Below are 26915 nucleotides of genomic sequence, written 5' to 3'. Positions count from 1 at the left end.
TTAGTCTTGCTCAGTCTCTGATCCTTCAGAGATCCAAGCCTTCCTCTTCACAGGGACTGTGTCACTGATATGTCTTCTTACCCCTTCTTCACTCCTGGGTCTGGTATTGGTGTTGAATGCAAAATTTTGTCCTCCAATGCCACATGGAGCAACTCCACCTTGGGTCTGGAAGATCCTCTGAGTTGTATCAGCTGAATGAGAGCTCCCAGAATGCCAAGCTCTTCTCCTGGGCAACCTGTCAATTCCAGGAGAACCAGCAGGATACAAACCACAGATCCAAGATGCAAGTGTGGCTGCTTCAGAAGTATGGTTGCCACTAGATGCCTGAGGCTGGAGTGGTACTGATTCAGATTCAGAGTAGGTGCTATGCATGTTGGGAAAGGTGCAGGTCGATGCAGTAGAGTTGCCAAGTGTGGAGGGAGTGAAAGAAAACGATGATGAAAGGGAGACTCGTGGTTTGGGGTAAAGAAAACCTGTTTTCCTGTGTCTAACATCTTCTGTGTCCCTTCCTTCTCCTTCCAGTTCCTTCGGCTTTGCTGATTCTCCAAATCTTTCTGCACTTTCATCCTCATTACTGATCCACCTCTTCCTTCTTCTTGTCTGAGCCTCTTCCAGTTTCATTTCCAGGTTGTGAATATCCTCAGTAACCTGATTGACCTGATCAAAACGAGATAGCAATGTACTGACACAGGGCAGAAGGCGGTCCATGCATGGCTGGACGTCGAACCCAGTCTCAGACACTGACGAGTCCTCAGACCTCATAGAGAGAGCTGAGGACAGGGGGCGGGGGGATGAAAATGAGGAGGACAGGGAAGGAGAGTGGGAAGAGTGGAGGGTGGAAGACAGTGTCGAGAGACGGGATTCCAGTGAGGACCTGGAAGGAGGGATACCTTCGAACTTCACGCTGTGCCTGAACTAGAAAAGAAAAAAAAACATGTGGTATCACCAGCATGCATTGACTGTGGAAGATTGCCATTTACACAGCTCTTCTAATGAAATGCACCACAACTAATGCACTACCTACCTCTTTAGCTTTGGTCAGTCCCATCCACAGCTTTAGTCTCTTGATGAAGAACTCCACCATTTCATAGTCTTGAGTTTCAGTGGTTGGACAATACAGCTCAGCCTGCTCTGCCCTTCAGGACACAGTAATAGTTAGCATTGAAGCCTACTTAATGCAAAATTTACCCTTAAAAACTCCTTCTAGCATTCGGCCAAGGGAAAATTTGAAGCCTTATAAGCAATCTCACTTTCAAATCAGGATATTCATTGGCAAAATTATGATCAGGCATCTGATTTTTGCCATTCTTTTGAATACATTCAGCAGCACGTTGGCCTGTTCTACACTCAGCCTCCAAAATCTGGAAATCAGACAGCTTTGTGGCACTAGGAATGGCAACGTCAGTAGGCCCACCACTTTGGTCTACACTGGAATATCTCAACAAATATTTAATGGTTTTCCATGAAACATGGACAAATAAACATGGTGGCCAGAAGAAGAACCCCCATGACCTTCGCTTTCCCCTGACATTTCATCATAGTAGCAATGGGACAAAATTTCACTCTACATCTAGTGTACGTCAACATCTTCTGGACGGACTTTGTCAGACATTCATGGCTCCCAGAGGGTGTAGTTGATTGACTACAACCTGCCATCGCTCTGCTCTACAACTAGACTCTACTCTCGATGATTCCCTGATGTTTCTTAGCACCACCATGAGGTTGACCTGAATGGTTTTGATTGACAGAAGAGGCCAGCACTGCACTCTATGTATCTATAGACACTCCTTGACAAATTCCCTGTGTATCTATCATGTCTCATCAACTATACAGTAAATGAAATTTGCTCTGTACTAGGTCCCAAGATTATGTGGTCCTCGAGGATCACCATGTCAGTTCTGAGATTGGGAAACTGGCTCTAAAATGCTACACACCACACAAATGGAACAAGCTTCAGAAAGTCTCAAAACTAAACAAACTAATCTCTTTTAATCCATTTAAGTCTCTCTCGATTGAATTTTGTGTTGTGTTAGATGTTTTATTTGAATTGCTGTTATCTCTCATTTTTGGTGACCCCTTAACATATCATTTAGTGCCAGACCAAAATTTAAATTTCTCTAATTGGTTTATGGCCAAAAACCTCCAAAACTATTGATCTCCCTGTCAGCCTCAGCTTTGTGTTTAGTGCTCATTAGTAAATATTAGTGGACACGACATGCTACTACTGACATCCTTAAGTAAGCTTGTAAACATACAGTAGTAGACATTATACCTACTAAATATCAGCATACTAGCATTGTCATTATGAGCATGTGAGTATTCTGACTCAAACCATTGCTAAGTATAGCCTCACAGGGCCAATAGCGTGGCTGTAAACAACAGGAGACATCAGAAATCATGTAAACCTCTTGAACATGCCTTAAAGGTTCTACATAAAAAAGGTTTTTGAAAGAAATGTTGATTTGAAATTGGTGAACAAAAATGTAAGAGTTTACACCATCCTAAACAATGGCACCTGGCAGTAGTTCAGGCAGGCAGGGAAGTCATTTTAGAGTCTCATGTTCCATACACAATCCAATCATGTATGCTCATGACCTATTTCTCACAATAGGCCACACCACCAAACTAAAATGCTTTTCCACTATGCATATTATGCCACCAGTGCAAAATGTTCAAAACAAACTTCCAAGATTTGAGTACAATTAGGAACAAGTTAAACAAGGATGGACACAGGAAGTTTTTGGGACTGGGATTTTTACCCACATATTTACAGCACCTTACTACCACTAACATTGTGTGCATGCAATGTGTACCTGTATGCACGGATAAGAACAGCTCCACAGAGTCTGGCCGAGATCCAAACACCTGCCCCCATCAGCAGTAGCCCATAGAGAGGGCCAAGGACTGGGTGGACCCTGCATAGTCTTTGGAGAGCCATCCGTCCACGCAGGATGGACAGCATAGAGACAACAGTCTGACGTACTGACAGGAAACCTTCCACTGAATGAGAGAAGAGCTGCAACAAAGACAGGCATATCAAAAACATTCCTCATAGATGAATATCAGATTCAGCTGAACTTTTCTTCTCGTACTGTGTTTCCAAGGTGAGCGCAGAGCAGCAGCAGCAACAGCAGTAGGACAGTCAGAGCCCACAGCTCCCCCCAGGCTCTCTGCAGCACTCTGCCTAACACCACCCACCTCCGCACAAACTTCAAGGTTCCCAGCAGCTGGAACACATAGCAATAGAAATAAATTGACATTCAGTAAAGTGGGGAAGCTGTGGACCAAAACAGAGTTGAACAATGCTGAACCAGAGCTCTCATTTACCTTTAGAACCAGTAGAGTGAGCAGGAGAGCAGCACACTGAGAACACCTCTGTGCCAGGAGGGCAGCACTGTGGAAGCTGATGAAGTTTTCTGGGTGGAACTGAAGCTAAATGGCACATACATGTTTTTGTAAGGTCATCAAAGCAATACATAGAATCATCACTTTTTACAGTAATAGTCAAATTTAACTATTGCTATCTTATTCTTTGGAATTATAATTAATGGATATAGAGTTAGGATAGCATGTACATGTGGGGGCTTAAGAAGCATCTGCCTCCAATTTTGCTGAACTGATCTATAAGGACAAGATGACAAGCAGATCTTAATAGTTTTCTGTCTTTGTTTCTTACCTTGGAAACACAGGAAGTGGCCTGGGACAGGAAGCAGAGCTGCAGGATTGCTGTTGCCAGGGACAACAAGCCCAGGAGAAGCTGGAACCAGTGTCTGCATTGATGCAGATACTGGGCACGCTCAGCAGCCAGGGACCACAGTTCTCCGAATAAGATGAGGAGAGCAGAGATGAGAAGAAGAGCCTGAGGTGTAAAGCAAGTGGATATCACTTTGAATGCTTTGCCTGCGAATATACGCTGCTTCTAATTTTCTATCCTTTACGCATTTCAAAAGATTGGTGTTTGTTACCGTAAGTGCCACCTGCAGGTCCAGTCCAGAGGAGGATGAAGAGAAAAAGAGTGGAAAGATGGAGAGGAAGGGGGTGACTCTCTGTGTCTGAGCCCACTCTAGTTGTATGGATACACACACAAATAAACCTGACTCTCTGTGGTAGTGTGTGAAGTCGATAGACAGAGTTTTAAACCTGGGATGGAAATAGGTTAAAAAAACAAAAAAACAAAAAAGCATTAGAAAGCATCAAATCTAAATCAGATATTAACAGTTTGCCTCTTAATGAATGTCGACTGAACATTGTGATCTACACAATTCAATATAGTCCCCACGTGTCTCTGAAAATGTAGATTTCATCATTCCAAAAAAGGGTAAGGTGGTGCAAAAAAAAAAAAAAAGAAAATCTGAAAGTCTGATACTGCTGAAGATAGAGTGCCCAATGCAAAATATGCAAATGTTTTTAGAATCTACATGAGAAAATCATCATCTCTTATTGCTCCATGTGTTCCCAGAGGAAAAAAAAGTTGCATTGTTTTGCTTTCTGGAAAGTTTTAATGGGGTGGCATGCCTCATTATTTTCAAAAGAGTAATTCAATCTTTTCCTTCTCCCAGAGGAATCAACACTTGAAGACTGAAGGTATTAATAAACACAAGCTCAGCATGTCTTGGAGATGCAGTCATCTGGCCGCAACAGATACACTCACTGTTTCGGACTCCAGTCTGCCATGTGCAGGTCAGCTAGGAGCTGATGTGTCGTTACACTGCTGTTTCCCAGGAAGACACTCTCCGGAGGACTGAGAGTATGCGTGTACTGCAGCCGTGGCAATCCAACAAGGCGCAGTGTCGGGATTTCATGGAGCTGTGGCACCAAGGTGTGGATGATCCACTGCTCTGCATCTGACCAGCTGGATGAAGACAAAATTCATGTAAGCTTGGAAAATAAACTTAAAAAAGTAATCCAGGTCATGAACCAAATGTGTCACCACTGCAAAATCAAGGCTGCATCAAATCAGGCTCATGCACAGACTTAAAATTGTGTCTTTTTCCATGTTAATACCTTGACATGATTAGTTTTCTGATGGCCCCAGGTTGAAAATAAATTGCATGATAAGCAGAATGACATCATTCATGTTAAAGAGTTTTAATGCAGTTATGACTCAACTCTTACAGACTGAACTAGAATTAAATTTTAATGCAGCTTGGGATTTTTGTTGTTGTTTGTTTCTAAAAAAAAAAAGATAAAAACATGTGTTAATATTCCACGTTTCTTAGTTTATTAGGTCCTACACCAGCCAAAACAGCTGTATGTGTGATAAGACATGTAGCACAGGGATTCTGTAACAGCACAAAAGCATTGTCAGTGACAACCAAAGGCCTTTTTGCTTTATACTGTACACATAGTTTTAGAATATATAGAAGCAGTACATTTCTTGATTAACTTAGGATCACATTAGGGCTATTATATGACAGCAGTAGTTTTGTGTTGTAATTTTTAGCTTGTAGCAATATGCAAAGTTTGGCCATTTCTGACTATGATAATATCAAAAAAGACACTGTGGTTAACAGTAATGCATGCCAACCCCCACGCTACCCCACCCTTTTGTAGATCTGACAATATAATTAGTAGTGTACTTAGAATAATGCTCTTGCATATAAAAGATATCAGAGGTTCTCATATTCACAGAATTCAGCTGTGCGTGGAGTTAATTTACAGTGGGTTGATGAAAATTAGAAAAAGCTGATGGTAGCATTTTAGTGATGAACAAGACGGTTTGAGAAATGTGTTTTTTTTTTTTTTTTTTGGTCTAAAAAAATGTTTTAATACAAGTCCAGGATATGCACAACCACCTCTGTCACTGATGTAGGACAGTGTGTGTACACCTGAGGAGGGCCAACTTAGGCAAGGCATGTCATCATGAATATGTCTAGTGCAACGAGTCTAGTGCTTAAGGTTTTCTCCCCAGATCATACAGTGTGTGTCTGCCATAGGTACAGTATGGTGTAGTGTTTTGACAGATGACGCTGAGTGTTGTCCTTACTGTCTGAGTGTGGTGAGGTTCCGGACCCCCAAGGGTGCTGTGTGAAGACGGTGTCTGACAGCAGAGTGCAGCAGCCTTCCCTGCCTCTGCTCTACACTGTCCTGGTAGTTCACCATCAGCACCAGCAACAGAAATAACAGCTGGCACACACAGTGCTACAGAAAAGACGTAGGAGTTAATTAACAAAAAACAAATGGCCACTAAATGTTAAAGTTTGGTTTTATTCTTACTCTCATAAGTGTTCTCAGAGCTCGGACTTTGCGGGCCTCTTCTTTAGCCTGCAGCAGCCCGTAGCCACATGGTGGCCGAACCTTCCTGCCATGCTCCCCAAATGCCCTCACCACAGTGGTCTCCTGAGCCAGCTGGTCCTCCACCTCTGGATCCACAGGCCTCCACAGTGCTGTGCAGATCAAGGTCTGCACACACACCTGAGCAAAGGAGATGGAGATGCAAATCAAAGGAATTACCCCCCAAAGATCTAAGAAGCAAGTTAATTAGATGACACCTTTGAACTCACCTTGAGAGGTTCAAGCAGCAGAACTGAGGTGAGGAAGGCAGAGAGAACTGATACCAGCCACATGAGGACTGCTGTCCTGGACAAGAAGCTGCCGTAGAGTCCCACCGCAGCCAGGCAGGCTCCTAGTAGCGCAGCCACCAGGGGGTAAATCACACACACTGCCCAGGGAGGGAGCAGCCAGCTGGGCTGACCTCGAGCAACGCCTAGGAGGAGCAACACAAACACCAGATCATCATATGTGAATAGAAAAATACAAAGTATTTACTACATGTTTTTATCTCATTGTCTACTATAGTGATTCCCAACCAGTAATTATACCATCATATATAATTATGTAGCTCAACTACAGTAAATAAAAAAAAAAAAAATAAATTCAGTTTTGAATTTTAACAAATCCATCCACATATTGAGTCAGTTGTAGCTGAAAGTTTTGCAATAAAGTGAATAAAAACTATTTATCAGTTGAGCAGAGATATTTGTTTGAAGTGGAAAAATTGTTAAAATAAATACAACAAGTAATGGATAAATTGTTGATTGAAACAGCTTAAAGTCATAAACAATTCAGGTATTTAGCTATAGTAAGGGATAAAGTATTAAAAGACTTAGCTGAAAGTAAAAGATCTGGTTGACACAAATAGCTGAAAGTACAACATTATTGTAGCAATATCCAGTTTTGTATGATTAAATAACATCCAGTTTACAATTCCATTGAACAAAATTGGAAGATGGCAGGTTTAGCGGATGCAGGGGTACAAAGGTTCATGCAACAGGGCTGAGGGGCTACATCTGACAGAAATGTCTGCGAGCCAGTGGTCCAGTACCGATGCGGGTGGTGGAGGAGGAGCGTGTGGAGTCTGGAGAGGGGCTAGGCAAGAAAGTGCTGGCCACGGAGTCTACAGACAGCACAGAGGGACATCTGTAGAGCGCTGCTCCATGCAGGGAGGGGCAGGACTGTGGATCTGGCTTGTGGATCTCTGCACCATAGAGGGGCTTATCCTCGCTCTGCTCCGACCAGCTGCTGCAGGAGGTGCTCCGTCTGAAAAGTACAAAATCACAGTCACGTGTTTGAAGCAACACAGCAGTGTGTGGCATTTGCATGATTCACAGAAGCGATCCTTACGTGTTTGTGAGTGAGGACGTGGTTTGAGGGGAATCCCGGCCGCTGTCCGAGTTGCTGTTGGTTATATCTGCTCCGTCCTCTGCTGCAGCTGCTATAGACATCAGCAGATCCTCCTCTGGTATTGAGTACAAAAATAAACAATCAGACGAACACAAACACTAAACCTATCCACTGTTATTAGCTATAAGCAATGTGGGATTTGTTTCCTGCAGTAAAGTGCTGATCACTGAGAGAGACTTTTCAGATGTCTGCCACTTATAAACCCTGACTTTTTGTTTCAGTAAAAATTTGAATTTCTAATCTATTTCAAGAGTTTCTCACCAGACAGGGTCAGAAGTGTTGTCAGATTGTGGTTGTGGGATAAGTTAATGGGGGAGACCTTTTGGTCTGGTGCAGCATGGGATTGGTGAAAACTGTCTTTTGAAAGTGGATATGTGGAAAGTGGAGAGAGGAGAGCATTATGTGAGGCAGTGCAAGAGGGTGAGGCCAGGTGGAGCTGCATCAGGGCCTTTTTTCTCCTCAGCTGGCGTATAGGGCCAAGAGCAGGTGAAGCCTTGCAGACGATGGGGGCTGGGGTCATCTTGATGAGGCGTGGGCCGACTGGTAGATTGAGGAGGCTGTCGCAGGATGGCCATGTACTCATGCCCTCCTCCTGATATGCTCCATCTGCTTGGGGAGCCAAGCCTGACGCAGCCCAAAAATCCAGAATACTGGAGTCAATCGCTTTGCTCTCCAGTAACTACAGAAACCACAAGAACACTTGGTGAGACAGGAGGAGAATAGTAACCTTTCATGTGTGTGAGTATGTGGGAGTGTGTGTGTGTGCTCTCACAGATGAAGGACTGTCCCTGACTGTGCCGGAGGAATCTGGCAGAGACACGAAGGAAGGGCCAGAGAGCTCTGATTGGCCAAGGTAGACGTCCATTTCCACAGAGTGACATATGGGGGAAGCAGGAACTGACATGTCCACAGTCACCTGAGTTACACACACACAAACACACATCTGCTGCCTGAGCATTTCTGAGTGGACATCCAGATAAAAGGGAAGCGCTCACTTGTGTTGTACTGTAAAGCTTTGTCATGTGTCAAATCCACCTCTTTAAAATCAAATGTTTCATGAAAGTAAAGTAGCTTAAACTGTCTTAATTCACCTGACTTTGAGCTTTTCTAAACAGGAAGCAGAGGAAACACTGGAGAGGAAACACCAGCACAGCAACAGCCATCCCCACGGCAACCGTCTCCACGTTAACCAGCAGCTGGGCTGACATCGGTCCACTTGTGGCAAATGAGCGCAAGTCAGTGTCATCCTGTCAACTCTGCAGAATCTACTGACAGGCTGGTTCATATCAGGAAAATCTCAAATTTAATGTCACATATTAACTGAAAAATAATAATTCCATAATCCCTTTGAATGAGCCAAAAATGCTGCTGTTTTTTGTTTTTTTTTTACTTTTGATGCAATATTATATCATCTTAGCCAGTGATTATTCAGTTTTAATTAGGTTATTATAGTAATTACATTACATTACATTAATTTATGGGAATGAAATGGCTTTAGGTTCATATTGTGGCCTATAATCCATCCTACCTGTGCCCCTTGGTGCCAACAGCCCCGTACCACAGAGCGCCCAGTGCCAGGTAGAGGTGCAGCATGAGGGCACTGCATGTAACCCTCTGAGCCCTGCTGGAAAGGCTGTGGGCAGGGCGCTCCCACAGCGACAGCCACAGGTGGTGCTCAACCATCCCAAACATGAGCTGGGAGATGAAGACCCGTTGAAACCGAGAGAGCTCCTCAGGACCTGGGGAGGAAGAAGGAGGAGAAGAAGGTGTTGGAAGAAACACGCCACACAGCCACAATATTTCATTATTAACAATATATGTATATCATCCAGGACTGAGAAACAACCATGTGTGTTATCTGCTGGAATGTATTGACATGATGATGACATGAGCATGTATGAGCTTACATGAGGCAAGAACTTCCTTCTCCACGGTGCCATTTTTCGGGTTCTCCACAGAGAGCCAGTCCTCCAGCAGGAAGAAGAACATGTGGTCTGTCTGAGCGTCCCAGACTACAACATGCTGCACATACCAAGACGGGTCCAGACCTACATTTCCACACATGATATTCAGTACTTAAAGTATCGAGTGAAAGCGTAGGTTTCCTTCATCACATAGCTGTGGATGCCTCAAACTTGCATAGCCACACAAACTGTATGCATGTAAATACATACACATACATTTTTTTTAAACTGGAAGCTGCTGCAAAGATGATTTTAAAATAAAAAAATTGAAACATTTGCTCTATTCCTAGGTTTTGAAATTGAATCTTTATTTCAAAAATTGAGCCAAAATATCTATCTAGAGGGTAAAATAATTGTACTCGCTTCCAGTGGATCTCCAAAAATGTCTTAAATGACTTTATCTAATCTTACCAATGTCAAAACTGTGCCAATAGTTTTAAAAGAAGGATCATTTTGCAGTTTCCTTCTACCTGTGTTATCATGCCAGATGCGAATTTTCCAAACTTCTCCAAGGTTGTCATCTGTCTCCACGTGAAACTGGTCCAGGCTGCCGCGCTGAAAGGCTCCATCCCTCTGCAGATGGCGAGACCCGCTCTTGTTCACACCATACAGACTGATGCCAACATGTGCTGTGGTGCCTGATTGGTCATACCCCAACATTAATCATTTCCGTCAAAAACAAAGGTTTTGTGAATTCAGACATGAAAATGCTCTTGTTCACTTTCCATTTCTTTATCGTATTAACTTGCCCTTGACTGACCTGCTCCTCGCCTCCAGCCAGTCTTGACCAGCACTCTGTAGTGGTACAGCCCTGGTCGGCCACACAAAGGGACCTGTCTCAGTCTCAAGCTGTCCAAATGGTCCAGTTTATGGGCGATGAGCCACACCAGCAGGTGAATCAGAACCAGGGCAGCACACACAATTGGTACCACCATGTTACGTATGGGACCGCCTGACTGCAGAGATAACACATGGATGGTGGGGGAAGGGGAAGAGTCTGTTGATGATAACCTCTTTCTCATCCTGACTTTGTATTTGAGGAATGGATTAGACATATCTATTGTCAATATTTAAGAAGAATATTTTTGCATGATGCTTTGAGTCCTCACATACCGGTGGCAACAGAACAACGGCCCCAGGGTGAACAAACAAACTGGCCCCAAACATGGTGAGGTGCTGGGTGAGACAGTGCGCTGCGTGGAGTGTGCTGCCCTCCAGTGGTTGCAGACCCTCACTGCTCCAACGCCTCTCCTTTACACTGTAGTACTGGCACAGAGAGCTGAACACACACACTGACACATGGACAGGACCGCCGTCGACCAGCGATGAGGTCAGGCTGATGGAGAGGGGCTTGTCTGTCCCTTTCAAACTGTTATGGAAAAATATTCAGTCTTTAAAGCAGCAAAGTGAACAATCAAGTGGAGCACTGAGTTCCAGAAAAGAGTAGTGACTCACAGTGGAGACAGAAAGATGGATTCCTCTGTGGAGGCGGTCGGAACAGAGAGAGCGAGAGCCCACTCTCTCACCAGGGAATCCTGGGATGCATTAGTCTCTGGCACTATAGAGCTCACTTCTATCTTGACATGTCCCAGGCTCACTGGAGTAGCTCCTAGATATGCATAATGCAGTTTGAAAACAGCTTTTTGAATTTAAAATTGATGCAAAAACTCACAGAAATACAGTAAGATTAATTAATGATTATGTAGGTGCTGTATGAGCGACCAGAGAGATGGTTCACTCTCGTTATGTAACAAATGACGTGATACGCCCTGACATGTCATGTGTACACCAGAACTTCCCAGAACTGTCACAGCCACTGTTGATCATTCATGAAAATGTATCTATACTTTTACGGAAAGTCTGGTGGTCATTACCTTCTTCAAGATGGAATTAAGGTACAGTAGCCCACTAAGAATTTTTAAACTGTCTTCTTATTAAGTTTTTTTTCTCAATGAATAGAAATTTAAAGAGACTATGCGTCTGACCGTGAAAATGTCTGACTTTTCCTGCCCTTCAGTGGTTGTAAATTTTCACCATGATCAGCTCTCTTTTCTCCAAACTAAACGTGAAAGCAGCTCTAAACAAACCAAACAGCAGTCAGACACAGTTAGCAATTAGCTGGTGAGCACAGTGGAGCATTTAGCAGCTAAAGAGACCAATACTTTTCTCAGAAGTTGGTGGAGCCCAAAAACATTAATTGATTTTTTGGCACCTTGGAGGGAGTGGAACAAGCTGTTAACAGGCTGATGATGGTTATTGGGCTATAAAACATAAAACAGTGGTTTACTGCAGCTTTAAAGATGCTCTGTGTACAGTTTCAACGTTTTACACTTTGCTGACTTCTCGTAATAATATCAAATAAAGACAGAAGAGCCTTGACAGCCCTGTTTCAATTTTCTAGAAAGCAAAAAACAACTTAGGTCATCAGAGTTATTTGAAAGATGATAAAATCACATTGGTGATTACACACACATGCTATTCTATAGATAAGGTCTGGCTTTAAAGTGACCAGAAGCAGGAACAGTAAATAGGTGTATAGCAAGACAAAAAACTAAAAAGCCATTAAGGCCAAATGGTTATTAGCATTATATCAAAGTGTAAAAGCTGAGAAAGATAAATATCTACTGTACCTGGGTCCAGGCTGAAATTGAAGGAGATATATAAACCTGCATTTTGTTCAAGTCCATCCACAGCTTTGACTGTGAAGTTCAACCTTCCGTCAGCAGGCAGGGTTACAGTTAGACATGTCTCATTCCCAGCTTCACCTCCCCTCCCATCATCCTGTCCCACATGGTACTTCTTGGGCAGGGTGACCCGGATGGCCTGTTCAGGGTCCAGATCATGGATGGGTATGGGTTTGCCCTCAGGTGTGGTGAGCTCCATGGCAACCAAACTGGTGGAAATTGGAGGGTTGGCTGCAGTCAGCAAAGGATTGGATCCCAGTTCTGCATCCATACCAAACAGGACCTGCACCACCTCAGACCTCTGACTCCTCAGGTGAGCAGTAAGGGAGGTGGGGATATGAAAATGACATGGATGAGAACTCTTCAGTTCATCAGTTGAAGATGACTGAGAAGGGTTGAACTGGTTTTGGTATGACTGGTTGGACAGGTGAGCGCAGAGGAGGTCTGAGGGGTCTCCATGGAAGCCCACCGTATTGATATAAGGGGTGGAGAATGAAAGCAGTGCCTCATCATGAACATGTGAATGCATCAAAGTGCGCATTAGGGCCCCTGCATGACCCAGTGCTGACAGTGCGACTGACTGCAGAGTGCTCGAGTAGGCTGGGTGAGAACTGGAAGCACCGGCAGACTCAGACACAGCAGCCAGGGTGCAACCTGGAGACACAGAGGACACACAACATTCACCCTCCCTGGTTCACACTCAGTACAGGGCTGTTTCATGCAGGAGACAGTGACTGAGCAGCACCTATGATGTTAAGGATGTTCCTTCCGGTTTCAACAGCTGACAAAACACCAGAACTCATCTCTTCCTCCATTACATGGATCATCTTCCCCACAGCTTCCAGAACCTTCTTCTGGCAGTTTTCACATACCAATTCATTTGGAACAGCCTCGGGAAAACAGAAATGAAGACGTTTCTTATAGAATAAGCACTGGAGAGGTGTGAGATTAAGCAAATTTTGAGAAGCAATGTGCGATCGCAATTCCAAAGAAGTTACAACGTAAGGTAACATAAATAAAAAAAATAGAAATAGAATAAAAATAGAAAGCAATCATTTGCAGACACACTGTGTTTGCCGACAGTGGTTTTATAAAACAACCTTTCTGTTGGGGGGTGTTCTACTGATTGGTACTCGGTAAAATTAACCCAGTATTGTGCTGGTGCTATATTGACTTAAGACTGACCCTGCATTGCGTCTGTTTTTAAACCAGCTCTTTTTCATGTATTGTTAAATATCTTTTAGCTGAGAATGAAGAGAACAGAAATGAGGTGATGACCTACAGTAGACTGTAATAATGCTGAGCTGATCTGATCAACATCCAGCAAGGAAGACACACGGAGAGAGGCAAGGGCTTGAGTCACATTTTCTCGGATCTCCCTTCTGTCCATGAGCTCCCCAGCAGTCTGTCCAGACTCCATCTGTGGATAAGGTGAAACTCATTAGTGTTCTGAGCAAATGCAAACCTATTGAGATTCTTGCATCCACCACCCTCATAATCTTCAGTTATTCTGTTATGGTAATGGCTAGTTAATCATAAACAGTTTAAAGTGTCATGCACTGGCAAATGAGATATGATGCTAACACAGCACCTGATTGAGCTGGCTGGTGAGAGCAATGGAATAAGGGATGATCTCTTGAGGGTTGCCATGTTGGACTAAAGCCCATAGCTCTGTCTGGCTCTTGTTTCTGAGCCACTGACTGGCAACTTCGTCCCTCACAGGATTTTTGACTGTCAACATTCTGGAGAAACAGGAACTGTACTGAGAGTTCATTAAAACATGACATAAAACATTTGCAGCTCAACATGCTTTACAACAAAGAAAGCAAGTGCTTCACTTAATGTTAACTTTAAAATTAATGTAAAATGAGATGGAAAAATAAGGTAAAGATGCACGAAAACATAAAAACAGGGATAAATAGATCACCCCTCCAATAAGATGAAGAATAAAGCCCGACATAATATAATCCACTGAAAGGTAGTGATAAAACAGTAAGAGTTCACAAAATACATGCAATCAGAAAATGCAATATTTTAAAAGAAGTGTAGCAGTGCATAAGTGCAGGAGTTTCAGGCCTGTATAACCTAAATAATCTTTGTCACCTTTGTCTGAAAAATAAAGTCTGGTGTCAGGTGTTGTACAGAACAACAAACAGAATTGTGATGTTTTTCTTTGGACTGGTTGCATCAAATCTTGGTAGCTATACCTGTTCAGAGCAGTGACCTTTGCCCCTTGGTGGTCTTCTATCAGCAATGTAACTGTGATAACTGACATGCTTCTTTCTTTGCCAGGACTTCCCATTGGAACCAGGCTGCCAAATGCTGAACGAGTACCCCTAGGGAGAGAAATCAAGAAATAAAATATAAAAGAATCCTAAAATTTGACAGGAAGCAAATTCTTAATGCAGTTTTTACCACTGAGGATCACACTTCCTTATGAATTAATATCCGAGGCTTGTATTCACCTATACAGAGTGAGCAGGGGGCACACTGTACCAACAGGCTGGCACAGTGCGACCTGGAAGGTATAGATCAGCTGAGGGGCCCTGCTTTCATCATCTTGCCACCCTGCCAAAAGAGAACAGATGTTTGGCAAAATCAAAAAGCTTGCAGGATGACTCCTTTTCTCCATTGAAAATGCCAAAGATATTGATCCAAATTGGATTTTGTAGCACTTAAACACATACCACAGTGTTACCTGAGCAGTTGTAGGTGACTACTGTCTCCAGTAGATGTATATCTGACTCTGGACTGAGATCACACAGGCCTCCGTGTGGCGGATTGTTAGGTAAAATCATCAGGCTGGCGCTGCCCCACCGCCCTCTGTCAGGCTGGGATACGTTGAGAGTGAAGGTATAACTCTTTCCTGGCTGCAGGACACCTGAATGCACCTCCAAGGTAGGAGAGAGTCCCCCTGCAGAGGTGGTGACCTCGTCAAGGTCAAGGGCCATGCCAGTCTGGTCCTCAGCACTCCATTTGTACTGTGAGAAGACACTTACATGAGTCATAATAGCACTGAATGTCTCATTGTCTGTGTATCTTTGTATATTTCTCAGCTACAAACCACTTTTTTTTTTTGTTAATTTATCAACCTAATTAAGCATTGCTAAGATTGAATACAGATTAAACAGTCCAATGACAAATTAATTCTCCATGCAGATGAACACCAAAATTAAAAACAGAATGAATAACAGCAGAGACTGCACACTGCTCTGTAGTTTTTCTTTTCAGCTGTACTCCAAATGTGTTTTCATGTCATAGTTTTTTAAGAAATGTTTTATCTTTTACTATGATTTTTAGCTTTATTTTCAATATTTGCATTTTCTTCACAAAACCAACATTTCACAGAATTTCGCAGAAAAATTGCTGAAATTTGGTCACATGTAAGCTGAAAGTTAGTCTCATGGTCATTACCTGAGCGTGGGCATCACACTGTCCACATCGTCCTGAGAGGACAATGGAGGTGGTATAACTAGTGTGCTGAGGGGAGGACAGGGCAGAGCAGGACACACATTCCACAAACACAGGAAGCACAGGAGTTTCACACACCGTCACCTAGAGATACAAGACAAAGGCATGTGTGATAGGTGTCTCCACTAAATTCCTTAGTGTATTCAAGGAAAATTCTTCCATAACTGCCGAAGTCTCCAAAACAATTTTTTTGCAAGCGATATTTAGCATAACTCCATATAACTATTGAAAACTATTAAAAAGACACTGAACACTCAATTTAATGTGATTAAGCATACTTGTGTGTGAGAATGGGGTGAGATAATGGCTTATACTCACTGTCTGGTTGACAGAGGCAGGTCTCCTCCCTGCCTTGTGTACAGTAAGAGTGAAAATGTAGACTGTGCCTGGGAGCAGCTGTTTGCTGAGCACAGTCATTCTGCTGCTGTTACTCCCTGTGGGCTGCTTCACAAAATGAGACTCTGTGGGATTCTGAAAATATCAACACCCAGGTGTTAATCACACCAACGTACATCTCAGTTAGGGAGATGACTGTGTATTAAAGAATTAATGCTTTCACTTCTGCTGCTTTCAAAGTTTGTACTTATCTCTTAGACTTCTTATCTTATATTATACTTATTAAACTCAAAATAACAGTGATAATATCATTTTCATGACAGTAAGGTTGTGTTAACATCAAGAGGCCATTACCAGTGTCATGAAGGTCCAGTGATATTGCAGTGTATCATCCACTCCTGGCTCTATGTCAGGGTCTTGGGACTCAGATCCATCCAAAATGAGGTCACTCAGGCTGTGCCACAGTCTGTGTGAGCCTCCCTTGATGACAGCTACCAGTGGAGAGTGGACCACTGTGATGGTGGTTCTTTGTTGAACAAGCATAGGAGTTCCCTGAAGAGAAACGGTGAACACCAAGCAGTACTGTCCAATATCAAGAGTATGTTTTGAGAGTAAGAGAACAGGTGAAGTGGTATCTATCTGACTTGTAAGAATGTCCTTGTTCCAAGAGAATTTTGAATCACCATCTGTACAATTGGACTGTTTGAGTATCTCCCATAGATACGTCGTTTTGTAAGCAGAGCAGTTAATATCAATGCTTGCTTCAAAAAAACTTGGTCTAGACCTGAAGATGGTAGAGTGGCTTTGGATAAGAGAGGCTTGAGGCCTGGAACACTGGGGCTCCTCCACCTCCATGTGTAACTGTGTGGACACATGGCTGACACTGTTGAGAACTTTGAGCATAACTCTGTATGTCCCAGCAACATAATAAGTATGATTGACTGTGAATACGTCTGTCACCAATACTTCAGTGGAGTCTCCAAAGTCCCAGAGGCATGTGAGGTTGCTCCCTCCATTTACTTTTGCAGAAAGTGTCACAGCATGTCCAACAAATATCCTTTCTGAATGACAGACAAGCTTGACCTTCTTAACAGGCCACTGAACTGTAGCAGTATCATTTACCATCTTGGAGCAGACACCATTGGTGGCTAGCACACTAACAGACAATGAACCGCTCTCTGGTGGAGTAAAGATCACTTCTTGTCCCATGAGGCATGTTGGCTCAAACCCCACCAAGTGAAATATCCAGGTGTAGTTGACTGGAAGTCCACTCTGTATTTCTGCTTTGAAGTGGATTCCTTTCAGAGCCTCTAGAGCAGCAGAACAGCAGTTAACAAGTCGCAAACCTTGAATATTCTCAGTGACCAGAAAGCTAGAAGAAACCTCAGCACTACTGACCTGGTTCCAAGCTGTCACTGTGGCTAGATATGTCCCTGCTGGAAAGTTTGATGTGGTGAACTGTCCTTTGAGAATTGCCTGGGTCTGAATCCAGTCTTTGTTTCTAAATGTTATAATAAAGCTTCCATTGCTTCCACTAGAGATTGTTGGAATAAAAGTAACTTGTTCCTCAGTGCAGAAAGTAGACTTAGAAATGTTCAGCATTAAATCTTTGATTGCATCCTGGACTGTAACACTGTGTGAAACCATCTGCCAATTTATCCCATTTGAGACATTCAAAGATACCTGATAGATACCTGAACATGGAAAAGAGTAGATAAATGTCTGCTCAGTGACATTAAAAAGCATGGTTGTGGTACCTCTAACTTTCCAGTTCCAGTGCAGATCACTGCCCTTCCGAATAAGGCCATGGAGTGGAACAGAAGCACTTGTGGTGATATAAAATGGATGTGTCTTTCCTTCAATTTCAATGTCCACCTCTCGGACCTCTTCCTGAACATAAAACTCTTTGGTGACATTGCTGTGGCTGAGGACATTCTGAACTGAAACTTTGACAAGACAATGACCCAAAATTGTAAAAGTGTGAAGTAGAAAGGGAACATGTGTCTGCAGGGGTGACAGATCCGATTTCACATACCAAAGGTACTGTAGGTCTGACCCAGCAACCACAGATACAGAGATATTCACAGCTTTCCCTAATGGCACAGTGCTTGATCGTGTTGTAATGTGCGCACTTGTTACACGTTGTACTGCCACTAAAGAAACAATGCTGGTGGCCTGACCCAACTTGTTAAAAGCTCTCAGATGAACTGAAATCCCACCAGGAGTTTCAGCTAACATATGAAAAAGATCTCCATCATCAGTAATTTGTCGGTTTACTCCGGTCTGTGTAGCAAGCCAGTGATAAGTGACATTGGAGCCTTTAGTGATTGAAGCAGTAAACAGCAGTTCCTCTTGGGTTGGTACATATTTCATGCTTGTCAGACTCTGACATTCAATCTGAAGACCCTCTATTTTTTCAAAGACCTCAATTAAAACAGCTGCCTCCTTTATACTCACAGAGTTCTGTGCTATAACCTTCACTTGATACACTCCTGCTTTCAGGAAAGTAAATCTAAACTGATAAGTCCCCTGCTGAGTTGAGGTCATACCATCCACAGCCCAGTAGTAGTTGGTGCCACTGATAGCACTGCTAATTGCTGAGATAAGAGTTTCTTCTCCTGCTACAGCATACGGCTGGTTGGTGTGAAGTGAAAGGTCTGAAATTGGTAGTAAAACATTCACTTTAAGAGTCACAGAATCACGGCTAACAGAGTTAAATGCTGTGGCAGTGACTGTGAACTGACCCGTCAAGGTAAAGATATGTGACACATTTTGTTTCTGCTCCACCGGAGAGCCATCACCAAAGTCCCACAACACTGACACATTGCTGCCAGTACAACTGGCAACCCAAAATGATGCTAATGTATTGACTGTCAGTGTGTCATTTTGACTGTCATGCTCCACAGATAGCTTACCCACTGGGTTTTGAACGGTGATACAAGTTTTAGCTGTTTGGTTGTTGACCTTGTTACTTGCCAATACTGATACCTCTTCAACACCTTCGTATTTAAAGATAAAACACTTTAGAGTGTTTTCTGTCCTGGCAATGAGACTAGAGGGGCCGCTAAACCACTTCAGTTGATAACCTGTCATCTGTTCAGGGAAAACTAACACTCTCAAGCACACCTCTTCTCCGACTGCCACAACTTCCTGTGATGACTGCACAGTCATGTTGGTTATTGCCATTTCGACACAGATACTTGTATTAAATGATACAGACGTGACAGAACTAAACACAATCAGACTAATTTGAAAAATCCCTTGGCTCTGAAATTTGTGTGTGGCTGTTGACTGTCCCCTCACTACAGTCAGTGGCGATCCATCTCCAAATAGCCAATGGAAAGTCAGAATGGATATGTTTCCATTCACCAAAGCAATAAGCTGTGTGTCTCTTCCACTCATGACACATTCTGTAGGGAGAACTCCACTAATAACCAACCTATAGACCTCTACACTGATTGACTGATGAGCTTGGCTGACAGAATTAGAGACAATTACATCCACTGTGTAGATTCCTGGTGACTTATAGATGTGGGAGATTGAACCATCTGTAAGGTTTCTATGCAGGGACCCATCACCAAACTCAAAATTCCACCTCAGACTGGATCCAGTGGCCACCTTAGCTCTGAAATCTGTTGCAGTGCTTAGTTCACAGGGTCCGTTGTAGCTGACTGATAATCCAGAAATTTTTTCCATGACTTCCACCATGAGCCAGGTGGTCAGGACCGTGAGAGTGTTGTTGGCATACACTGTAATGTTATAAACCCCTGGAAACGCATAAGTGTGGCTGACTTTAGGGTGGATATCTTGGACAGCTTCAGAGCCGTCACCAAAGTCCCATGTGTACACAACAGAGTAGTTGGAGGGCTCTGCAGAAGCTCCCAGAAGGAGAGTCTGTTTGACAAGGGGCAAGGGAAGAGAAGTGGAAAGGAGGAGGTGATTTAATTGAGGGCGGACGCTTATCTTCATGGCTGCGTCAGTGTTGTCAAATTGGTTGGAGACTTGGACATGAAGTGTGTAGTCATCTGCATAAACCAAACATGGAGGAACATGGATTTTACCTTCATGGACTCAATAGTGAGTACAAATCACAGTTTTCATGTCAGTCTTTTAAGGAATGTAAAATTCTTAATTATTAATAGTTAGTGTGTTTGTTTACCCGGGATGGAATAGGTATAGTTCAGCGAGTCCTGGACATACACTTGTTTCTCTCCACTCTCCATAAGCCCTTCAAAGGTCTGACATGGAGCAGATTTTGTGTGGATCACCTTGCTACTGCCATCCCCAAAATCCCATCTACAAGAAAGATGCCGCATGGAAATTACTTTTTTTTTTTTCACAAGTATATTTCAAGGGTTAGTCTTTGTTACAGTCCCACTGATTTTATCTGAGCATTTTTTAGGGCTGTTTATGAAAAATGCAATGCCTTGCCTGAAGGTGACTGGCAGGGAGATGTCCACTTTGACCCTGAAGGTGTAGAGGCATGTAGCATTTGCAGCTACAACTTTCTTGACTAACAGGAACTCTGGTTCTACCAGTGGGGCCATTTCATCAGCGGTCAGGAGGATTTGCTGGCTCTGGGAGCTTACAGGGTTGGAAGCTGTCACCTAGCAGAAAGATAGGAGGTTACTTCCTTTTTTATACTGTTTATGGGGATTCTGAAAATAATTAGAAATATATATGAAGTTCATTTTTAATGTTTATCATCAAAAAAAGGTATCTGAGCAAATGAAATATCACAGAGATTAAAGTACTTTACCTTGAGCTTATACTCAGCAGGCTTCTTGAAGACAACACTGTAAGATTTGCTTTCATGGGCAAACCTCTCCTGGTTGTCGATCACCCATGTGAATTTTACTGAGGAGCCACTCTCCACTTTGGCAAGAAATGACTACAACATAAAAAAAAAAAAAACATTAAAAAGATACCAATATGAGGCAATATATAATGAAATTGTTTTTGGTTTTCAATGTTAACATTCCTTTCAAGGAATGTAAAAAGAGACCGTCAGCACTGATAGTTCCTTGAGAGGAGCATTTGGAATGCTAACATGCTCACAATAACAATGATTACATGTTCATTTATGAGATAATGGTGACAAGCTAAAATTTGTCAGTTTCACAAGAAAATTGTAATTTATACTGCAAATCCTGCTGAAGTTTTGACCTCTTCATTGTTTACCATGTTCACTATCTTTGTTTAACCTGTTAGCATGCTAATATTTGCTAATTTGAACGTCACACAAAGCACAGCTGAAGCTTGTATGGAATGTCATAATTTGAAGGTGATTGCAGAAACCAAAGTATTGGACCTTTTGGAATTTTGACCTGATGATGGCTCTACATGAAAAGGAAGAAAATATACTATAAATTATGCTGTGGGGAATATTTGTCTTCACCAATTTCTACAGAAATCCATCCAATTGATCAATCAAATTTCAACCTCTTGAGTGCCATTATAGGAAAGGTTAGAAGATGACCCAATATGCATCTTCTAGGAGCCATGAATATCTGTACCAAGATTTGTACCAATCCATCAAGAATAATAAGCATAAGAGAGGATATATATCACATGATAAGTGATGAATTTGACCACCTGGTGGCAATAGGTCTAAAAAGGGGTTTCCAATCACTTCTAAGGACCAGGAATGTCTGCACAAAATCTAAATTGCAATCATTTGACTATGGAGATAACAGTATTTCAGTCTGGACCAAAGTGGTGGACACATCGGCTACTGTTGCCATCTCTAGAGCCACGCTTTTATCATGGTTGCCAAAAACATTTGGTCAAATAGGCAGAATGTGTGTGTTATAAAGTCATTTTTGCATTCTCACCTGTGGAGTATCTATGAGCATCCTCAGGCATCCATGTGGCATAATACTAAGCCCTGTCACTGCTTCGTAGCCACAAACCCTCAAACTCACACTCTGAGAGCTGACTGCATCCATCACACTGATGTTCAGCATTTTAACTCCCACTGAGTGCAAGACCAAAGTCACAGAGGAGAACCAGTCATCATGGGACTGTCTCTTACAGCCAGGCCAAGACAAAGCCATCTCTTCAGGACAAGATGAAAGGAAGGGGACCCCTGTCTGAAGAACCGGGGCTGACCATGAGCTCCTGGCTTTCTGTCCAGACAGGACCTTGACAATAATGATGGTTGGGACATTGATTTGGACATGAATCTGGTTCATTTCATCAGGTATGGGGTGGATGACATTAAGGCCAAATTTAGATCTCAGAGTTGGACTAAGACCATTCGTTACAGCCCAGATATCTGTGGCTGTGGTTGTCTCTCCTTGGATGACGCCAAAGTTATCATCATGCTCTGTACCTCTGTGAAGATTGTCTACGTACAGCATCCTCAGATCACACACCACCCCATCCACCCACTGGCCTCCTTGGGGAAGAGAGGTGAGGCCTCCCTCCCACCAGCCTCCCCACTCCATCCCCCTAAGAGACATGTAACTCTGACGCCAAGGGGAGTTTAGAGAAGCTTCACTGTTCAAGCAATGAAGTAATGTTCCAGAGTCTCGAGTGTGTTGTAAAGCTACAATGTCGTCCGGGTACACCATGATCGCTCGGTCAGGAAGAAGCAACTGTGACAGAAAAAACAGAAAGATGAGTCAGACAGCTATGTGAATATATTTTGCATCCAAACATTATAGGCCCATAATGGTTACAGAAAAACTCAATAAAATTAAAGAAAAGTTAACTCACACTTATAGTTTTTAGTTCAGTACTAGCATTTATTTTCAGAGGCATGTCTGCCACCAGGTGGTAGAAGGGTGGTATTGCAGGGTATCTGGGAGGTAAAGCAAAGCCGCGGCCCCCTGCTGCAGAGTCATACGGGCTACAAGGACTAGTGATGTGCACACAGGCCTCCATCAGGTGGCACCAGTACTGGCCGATGCTGCAGCCCCCTGTGGTGTTGCACAGCGGCACTGCTGAGCAGCAGCTGAATGGATTAAGGAGAGAGCTGCAGCCTGAGGAGCAAAGAGGAGATTATTACCCACAGTATGGAACAAACACAAACTCTCAGGAACCTTCATGGTAACTATTGTTCTGTACCTGGAGGTACCAGGTGGTGGTTGGGGTTGCAGTAGGGTCGGAGGATCTGGACACGGGCCAGAGAGAACTTTGGGCTGGGTTGGACCACCAGCTCTACTGATACCAACTGACCTGCATGACTGAACCACAGCCCGGGAAACAGCTGCATCTGTGAGTGTTGAAGGAGCAGGAGAATATAAAACAACAACACAAATTTGGAAATTCAGATAAGTACTCAAGTACAGGGAGATTATATTGCAATGATGGCAAAGAACACTTCTTTATCAGGCAGACATACAGTATACTATAATTAAGATTATTATTCAACTATCCTTTAGTGGTGCCCAAACATTTTTGTTATTTTGTTATTGCATTTTTCTTGCACTTTCAATCTTAACATGTAGGCTTGTGTTCAGGTGTTAGATTTGACCCAATTTGTGGATTTTTTTAGAGTCATAATATCTATTGCAAATCATTTATTATTAGATATTCTGCAGTCTTTCAATGTATTCCCTGTTAACTGCAGAAAACCTTGAGTAACTGTTTTAGCCCACTGATTTCCAATCTTTTTCATTTCTGACCATTTATAGTCAAGACATGCCAACCTGAAAGCCCTCATTGAAAGTTTATTAGTTCTATGAGCTGTGAGAAATTCAATCAACCACTGAGGCTGAGAACCACTGACTGACACATTACCGACCTCCACAGTGAGTTGTCCGATGTCTGGGACATAGGGAAAGGGTTGTATCTGGGTATGAGCATACATGCCGGTCATGAGGACCAATCCAGTCAGGTAACTGTCCACAGATGGTAAAGACTCTGCATGAAAAGGGATTAACATATGTGGATACAGCAAAACTGCCACAGTGTTCGTTCCTGTTCGTCTCTGCTTGAAGAGTGTTTAATATAAATGTCTGGTGTTCTCCAGCGAGTCTTACCAGTTACTTCTTTTTCACAGAGGAAGAGGTATCGTCCAGCACATTGAGCCTTCCTCCACCGTCCGAGTGTCCCCAAAGCCATCAGGGTACACACCCCCTGACTCTCGCTGCCTCCAGCCCACCATGCAGGATTTACTGGCTCCACCACCCCAACCTGATCAGACACTTCTGCACTAAATCCCCTCAGCCATACCCACACAGTGGTTTTCCTAAACCAACACAAAAACAAAGGGGGGAAAACATATCAATCGATGCAAGCATATACAGTAGAGAAATATGAAAGGGGTATTTTCAAAGACTACTCTTTGCAACACTCACACTGGAAAGGAGTAGTGGATGAAGTTTTGCAGCTCCAGGCTGTCAGCAGAAGCCAGATCTCCTCCCTGAGTCTCTCTGCATGAATCCTGTGCCTCCGGCCATGAAGATGCCATCTCAGAGAGCCAATAGCATCGCCAGCTGCCCAGGTGGATCTGACCACCTTTGGGGCAAGGAATGTCCTCTGGAAGGCACAAAAAAACCCACTGAAGTGAAAACATGCAGTTCCTTAATAATGGGCTGGTATCAAAGAGTCATATCTGCCTAAAAGTGATTAAAAAAGAAATTCAGTCTTTTAGTGTGTTGTGAGGTTAGTGATTACTTCAAGATTGATATTGTTTTTTGTTTACCATTTATTTCAATAGCCAAGACATGTTCAGGCTGTTAATTTGAACAAGTAATTAAACCGTTTGAGATGATCAGTCACAGGACAAGAGGAGCAGGTTTAGCTCATTATCAAGAGTCACATGAGTTTAACAGGGGCTCCCAGCAGATGCTACGAGACAGATGTTTCACATTTGGCATATTTTCTGTGATTAAGCACACTCTCAAATTTCACCTGAAATGTCTAATTTTGAGATGATGTTATTATTGCCTGTTTATTATTGTGACTTATCCTGTTGCTCTAACCTGGAAACTTAAGCTGAACACATCAGTGCAAAACGTTATCACAATGGACACCTGACTTGAAACTCTGGAGAAGCAAAAGCCCCAAACATTTGAAGCAAGGAGCACTTAAACTGTGCAATATTTTAGGTTTGTAAATACTATTCCCGGTACACCCTTTTGTATATACTTTGTGTTAACTGCATGCACTTTGTCTTTTAATATTCTATTCTGTTATTGATGCTGCTGTGAAATTCGGAATTTCCCCTCGAGGGACGAATAAAGGAATATTGAATTGAATTGAATCGAATTTCTGTAGTTAAGAAATAATTACAATTTTAGATTTAGAGGACGTTGGAAGAAGCGTGTAGTTTATTATTCTACAACAGTATGATATTGTCTTTGTAAAATTTTTATCTGAAAAGTAACTACAGCTGTAAGGCTACTGTAGTATAGGAAATAAAAAGTACAATATTTCCCTGTGGATTGCAATGGAGTCGATGCACAGGATGAAGTAGCATAAAATAGACTTTCTCAGAACCCACCCCTCTGACGGAGGGAAGAAAAAAAACAGAATTTCCCAAAACAGAACATCCAATTTTTATTTTTTGTCTGATTCAATACGCAATGAAGCTTCTCACCTCCAGCTGCAGTGATCAAAACCACACAAAGAATCCACAGTCTCTGCTTCTGCGAGGGAAGTGAACCTGTCATCTTGTAGAGCACATCTCATCCTCCTGGACTTAAAATACTCTCTTCCCCTAATCACCACAGGGGCACTGCTGAAATCAGTGCACTCCCATCAGTGCCACAACTCTCCCCTCATCCTCAGTCGTCTTGTACAAGTTTGCCATCCTTTCCGTCCCTCTGTCTTATCTGAAATCCCGCTCTGCATCTCAAACACCCCCTCCCCTCGCCTCACAGACACACTGTGAGTTATGGTGGTGTCGATGTTTTAAAGGTCTCTTCTTCACTCTCTCTGAACGCCTGGGTGACTTCTACTTTGTCTCTCAGCAACAGCTATAGAAGCAGAGTGGACAGAGGAGGCCAGCGCTGCTCATTACCATGTTGTAAAACCCCTGGCACTCAATAGCAACAGTCAGACTCACTCAGGCAGGATGCAGCTAAGGGTCCTGACAGAAACAAGCCTCAGAAACCAAAGAGTCATTGTAGTGTTAGTGTTTGGCAACAAATTAATGTGTATTATGTATTAAGCAATTTAGAGAGATCAGAAGCTTTTGCTTGGTTCCCAAAACATCTTTCTTTTCCTTTCTAGGAAAGTAGGAAGATGTTTCAGATCCTCGAAGTTCTTTCCGCTGCATTGTGTCCACAGCCTGTTGTCCAAGTGCTAACACCAAGACCTCATCTCTAACCAAACAATGGCCATGTGACGCACATGCAAAACAAAGGATGCCATCTGGGTTGCCTGGAGAGGGGACAGATAAAACAGGGGGCTGTGATAAGCAACTATAGCTGAGAATTGTCAGTCCATTGCCATGGAGATGACTGTGTTTCTCTTTGGGACATAGAACTTTTTCCCTCAGCAGATTCAGCAGGAGGGAGCTGCATTGGTAAACTAATAAACTGCCAGTTCCAACACTAAAAGTGTTCAGTACATTTACTGTAGTAGTAACTGTGAAGTAGTCTGTTTGTATTTTTCAGTGTTTCCATTTTATGCTATGTCCATTACACTGTATGCTACATGTTGACTCCATTTTTTCTTTACTTTAAAGCAGGGCTTCTAAAAGTTTTCATGACTGTGGGCCACACAGATTTAGGCTTAGACTTAAACTGTTTCTTTATTGATCCCAACTTAGGGAATTATTCTGTTGCAGGAAACCCCATAAACGTGTTGCAGGATTTGTAAA

The 26915-nt window shown here is 42.9% G+C and overlaps 1 protein-coding gene across 1 annotated transcript; it reads right to left on the bottom strand.

Moving 5' to 3' along the window:
* On the bottom strand, positions 1–25761 carry pkd1b (polycystic kidney disease 1b). Its single transcript, XM_070991192.1, has 40 exons — positions 25689–25761; positions 24445–24625; positions 24127–24335; positions 23889–24007; positions 23210–23357; positions 22859–23124; positions 21973–22737; positions 20898–21029; positions 20570–20715; positions 20298–20434; positions 16493–20163; positions 15746–15886; positions 15030–15312; positions 14797–14899; positions 14539–14667; positions 13923–14073; positions 13614–13751; positions 13077–13221; positions 12278–12985; positions 11103–11256; positions 10761–10926; positions 10408–10603; positions 10118–10285; positions 9591–9731; positions 9212–9422; positions 8775–8898; positions 8456–8599; positions 7945–8362; positions 7624–7738; positions 7325–7539; positions 6504–6706; positions 6217–6414; positions 5987–6141; positions 4652–4852; positions 3966–4140; positions 3672–3859; positions 3093–3253; positions 2814–3000; positions 1025–1136; positions 1–915 (listed from the first exon to the last, which is right to left on the bottom strand). The coding sequence occupies exons 1-40, from the start codon at positions 25759–25761 to the stop codon at positions 1–3; spliced, it is 12192 nt and encodes a 4063-aa protein (XP_070847293.1).
* Positions 25762–26915: the final 1154 nt, after the last annotated feature.

The sequence above is a fragment of the Chaetodon trifascialis genome, chromosome 21 (genome assembly GCF_039877785.1).
Source record: "Chaetodon trifascialis isolate fChaTrf1 chromosome 21, fChaTrf1.hap1, whole genome shotgun sequence".
Lineage (NCBI taxonomy): Eukaryota > Metazoa > Chordata > Actinopteri > Chaetodontiformes > Chaetodontidae > Chaetodon > Chaetodon trifascialis.
This window is presented reverse-complemented; position numbering and strand designations above follow the sequence as displayed.

Coding starts and splice junctions, on each gene's coding strand:
- pkd1b (XM_070991192.1), bottom strand. CDS start 25,761: ATGACAGGTTCACTTCCCTCGCAGAAGCAGAGACTGTGGATTCTTTGT. Junction 13,222..13,613: donor CAGCATTATTACAGTCTACT/GTAGGTCATCAC, acceptor TGTTTTCCCGAG/GCTGTTCCAAATGAATTGGT. Junction 3,860..3,965: donor ACCTGCAGGTGGCACTTACG/GTAACAAACACC, acceptor TTTACACCTCAG/GCTCTTCTTCTCATCTCTGC.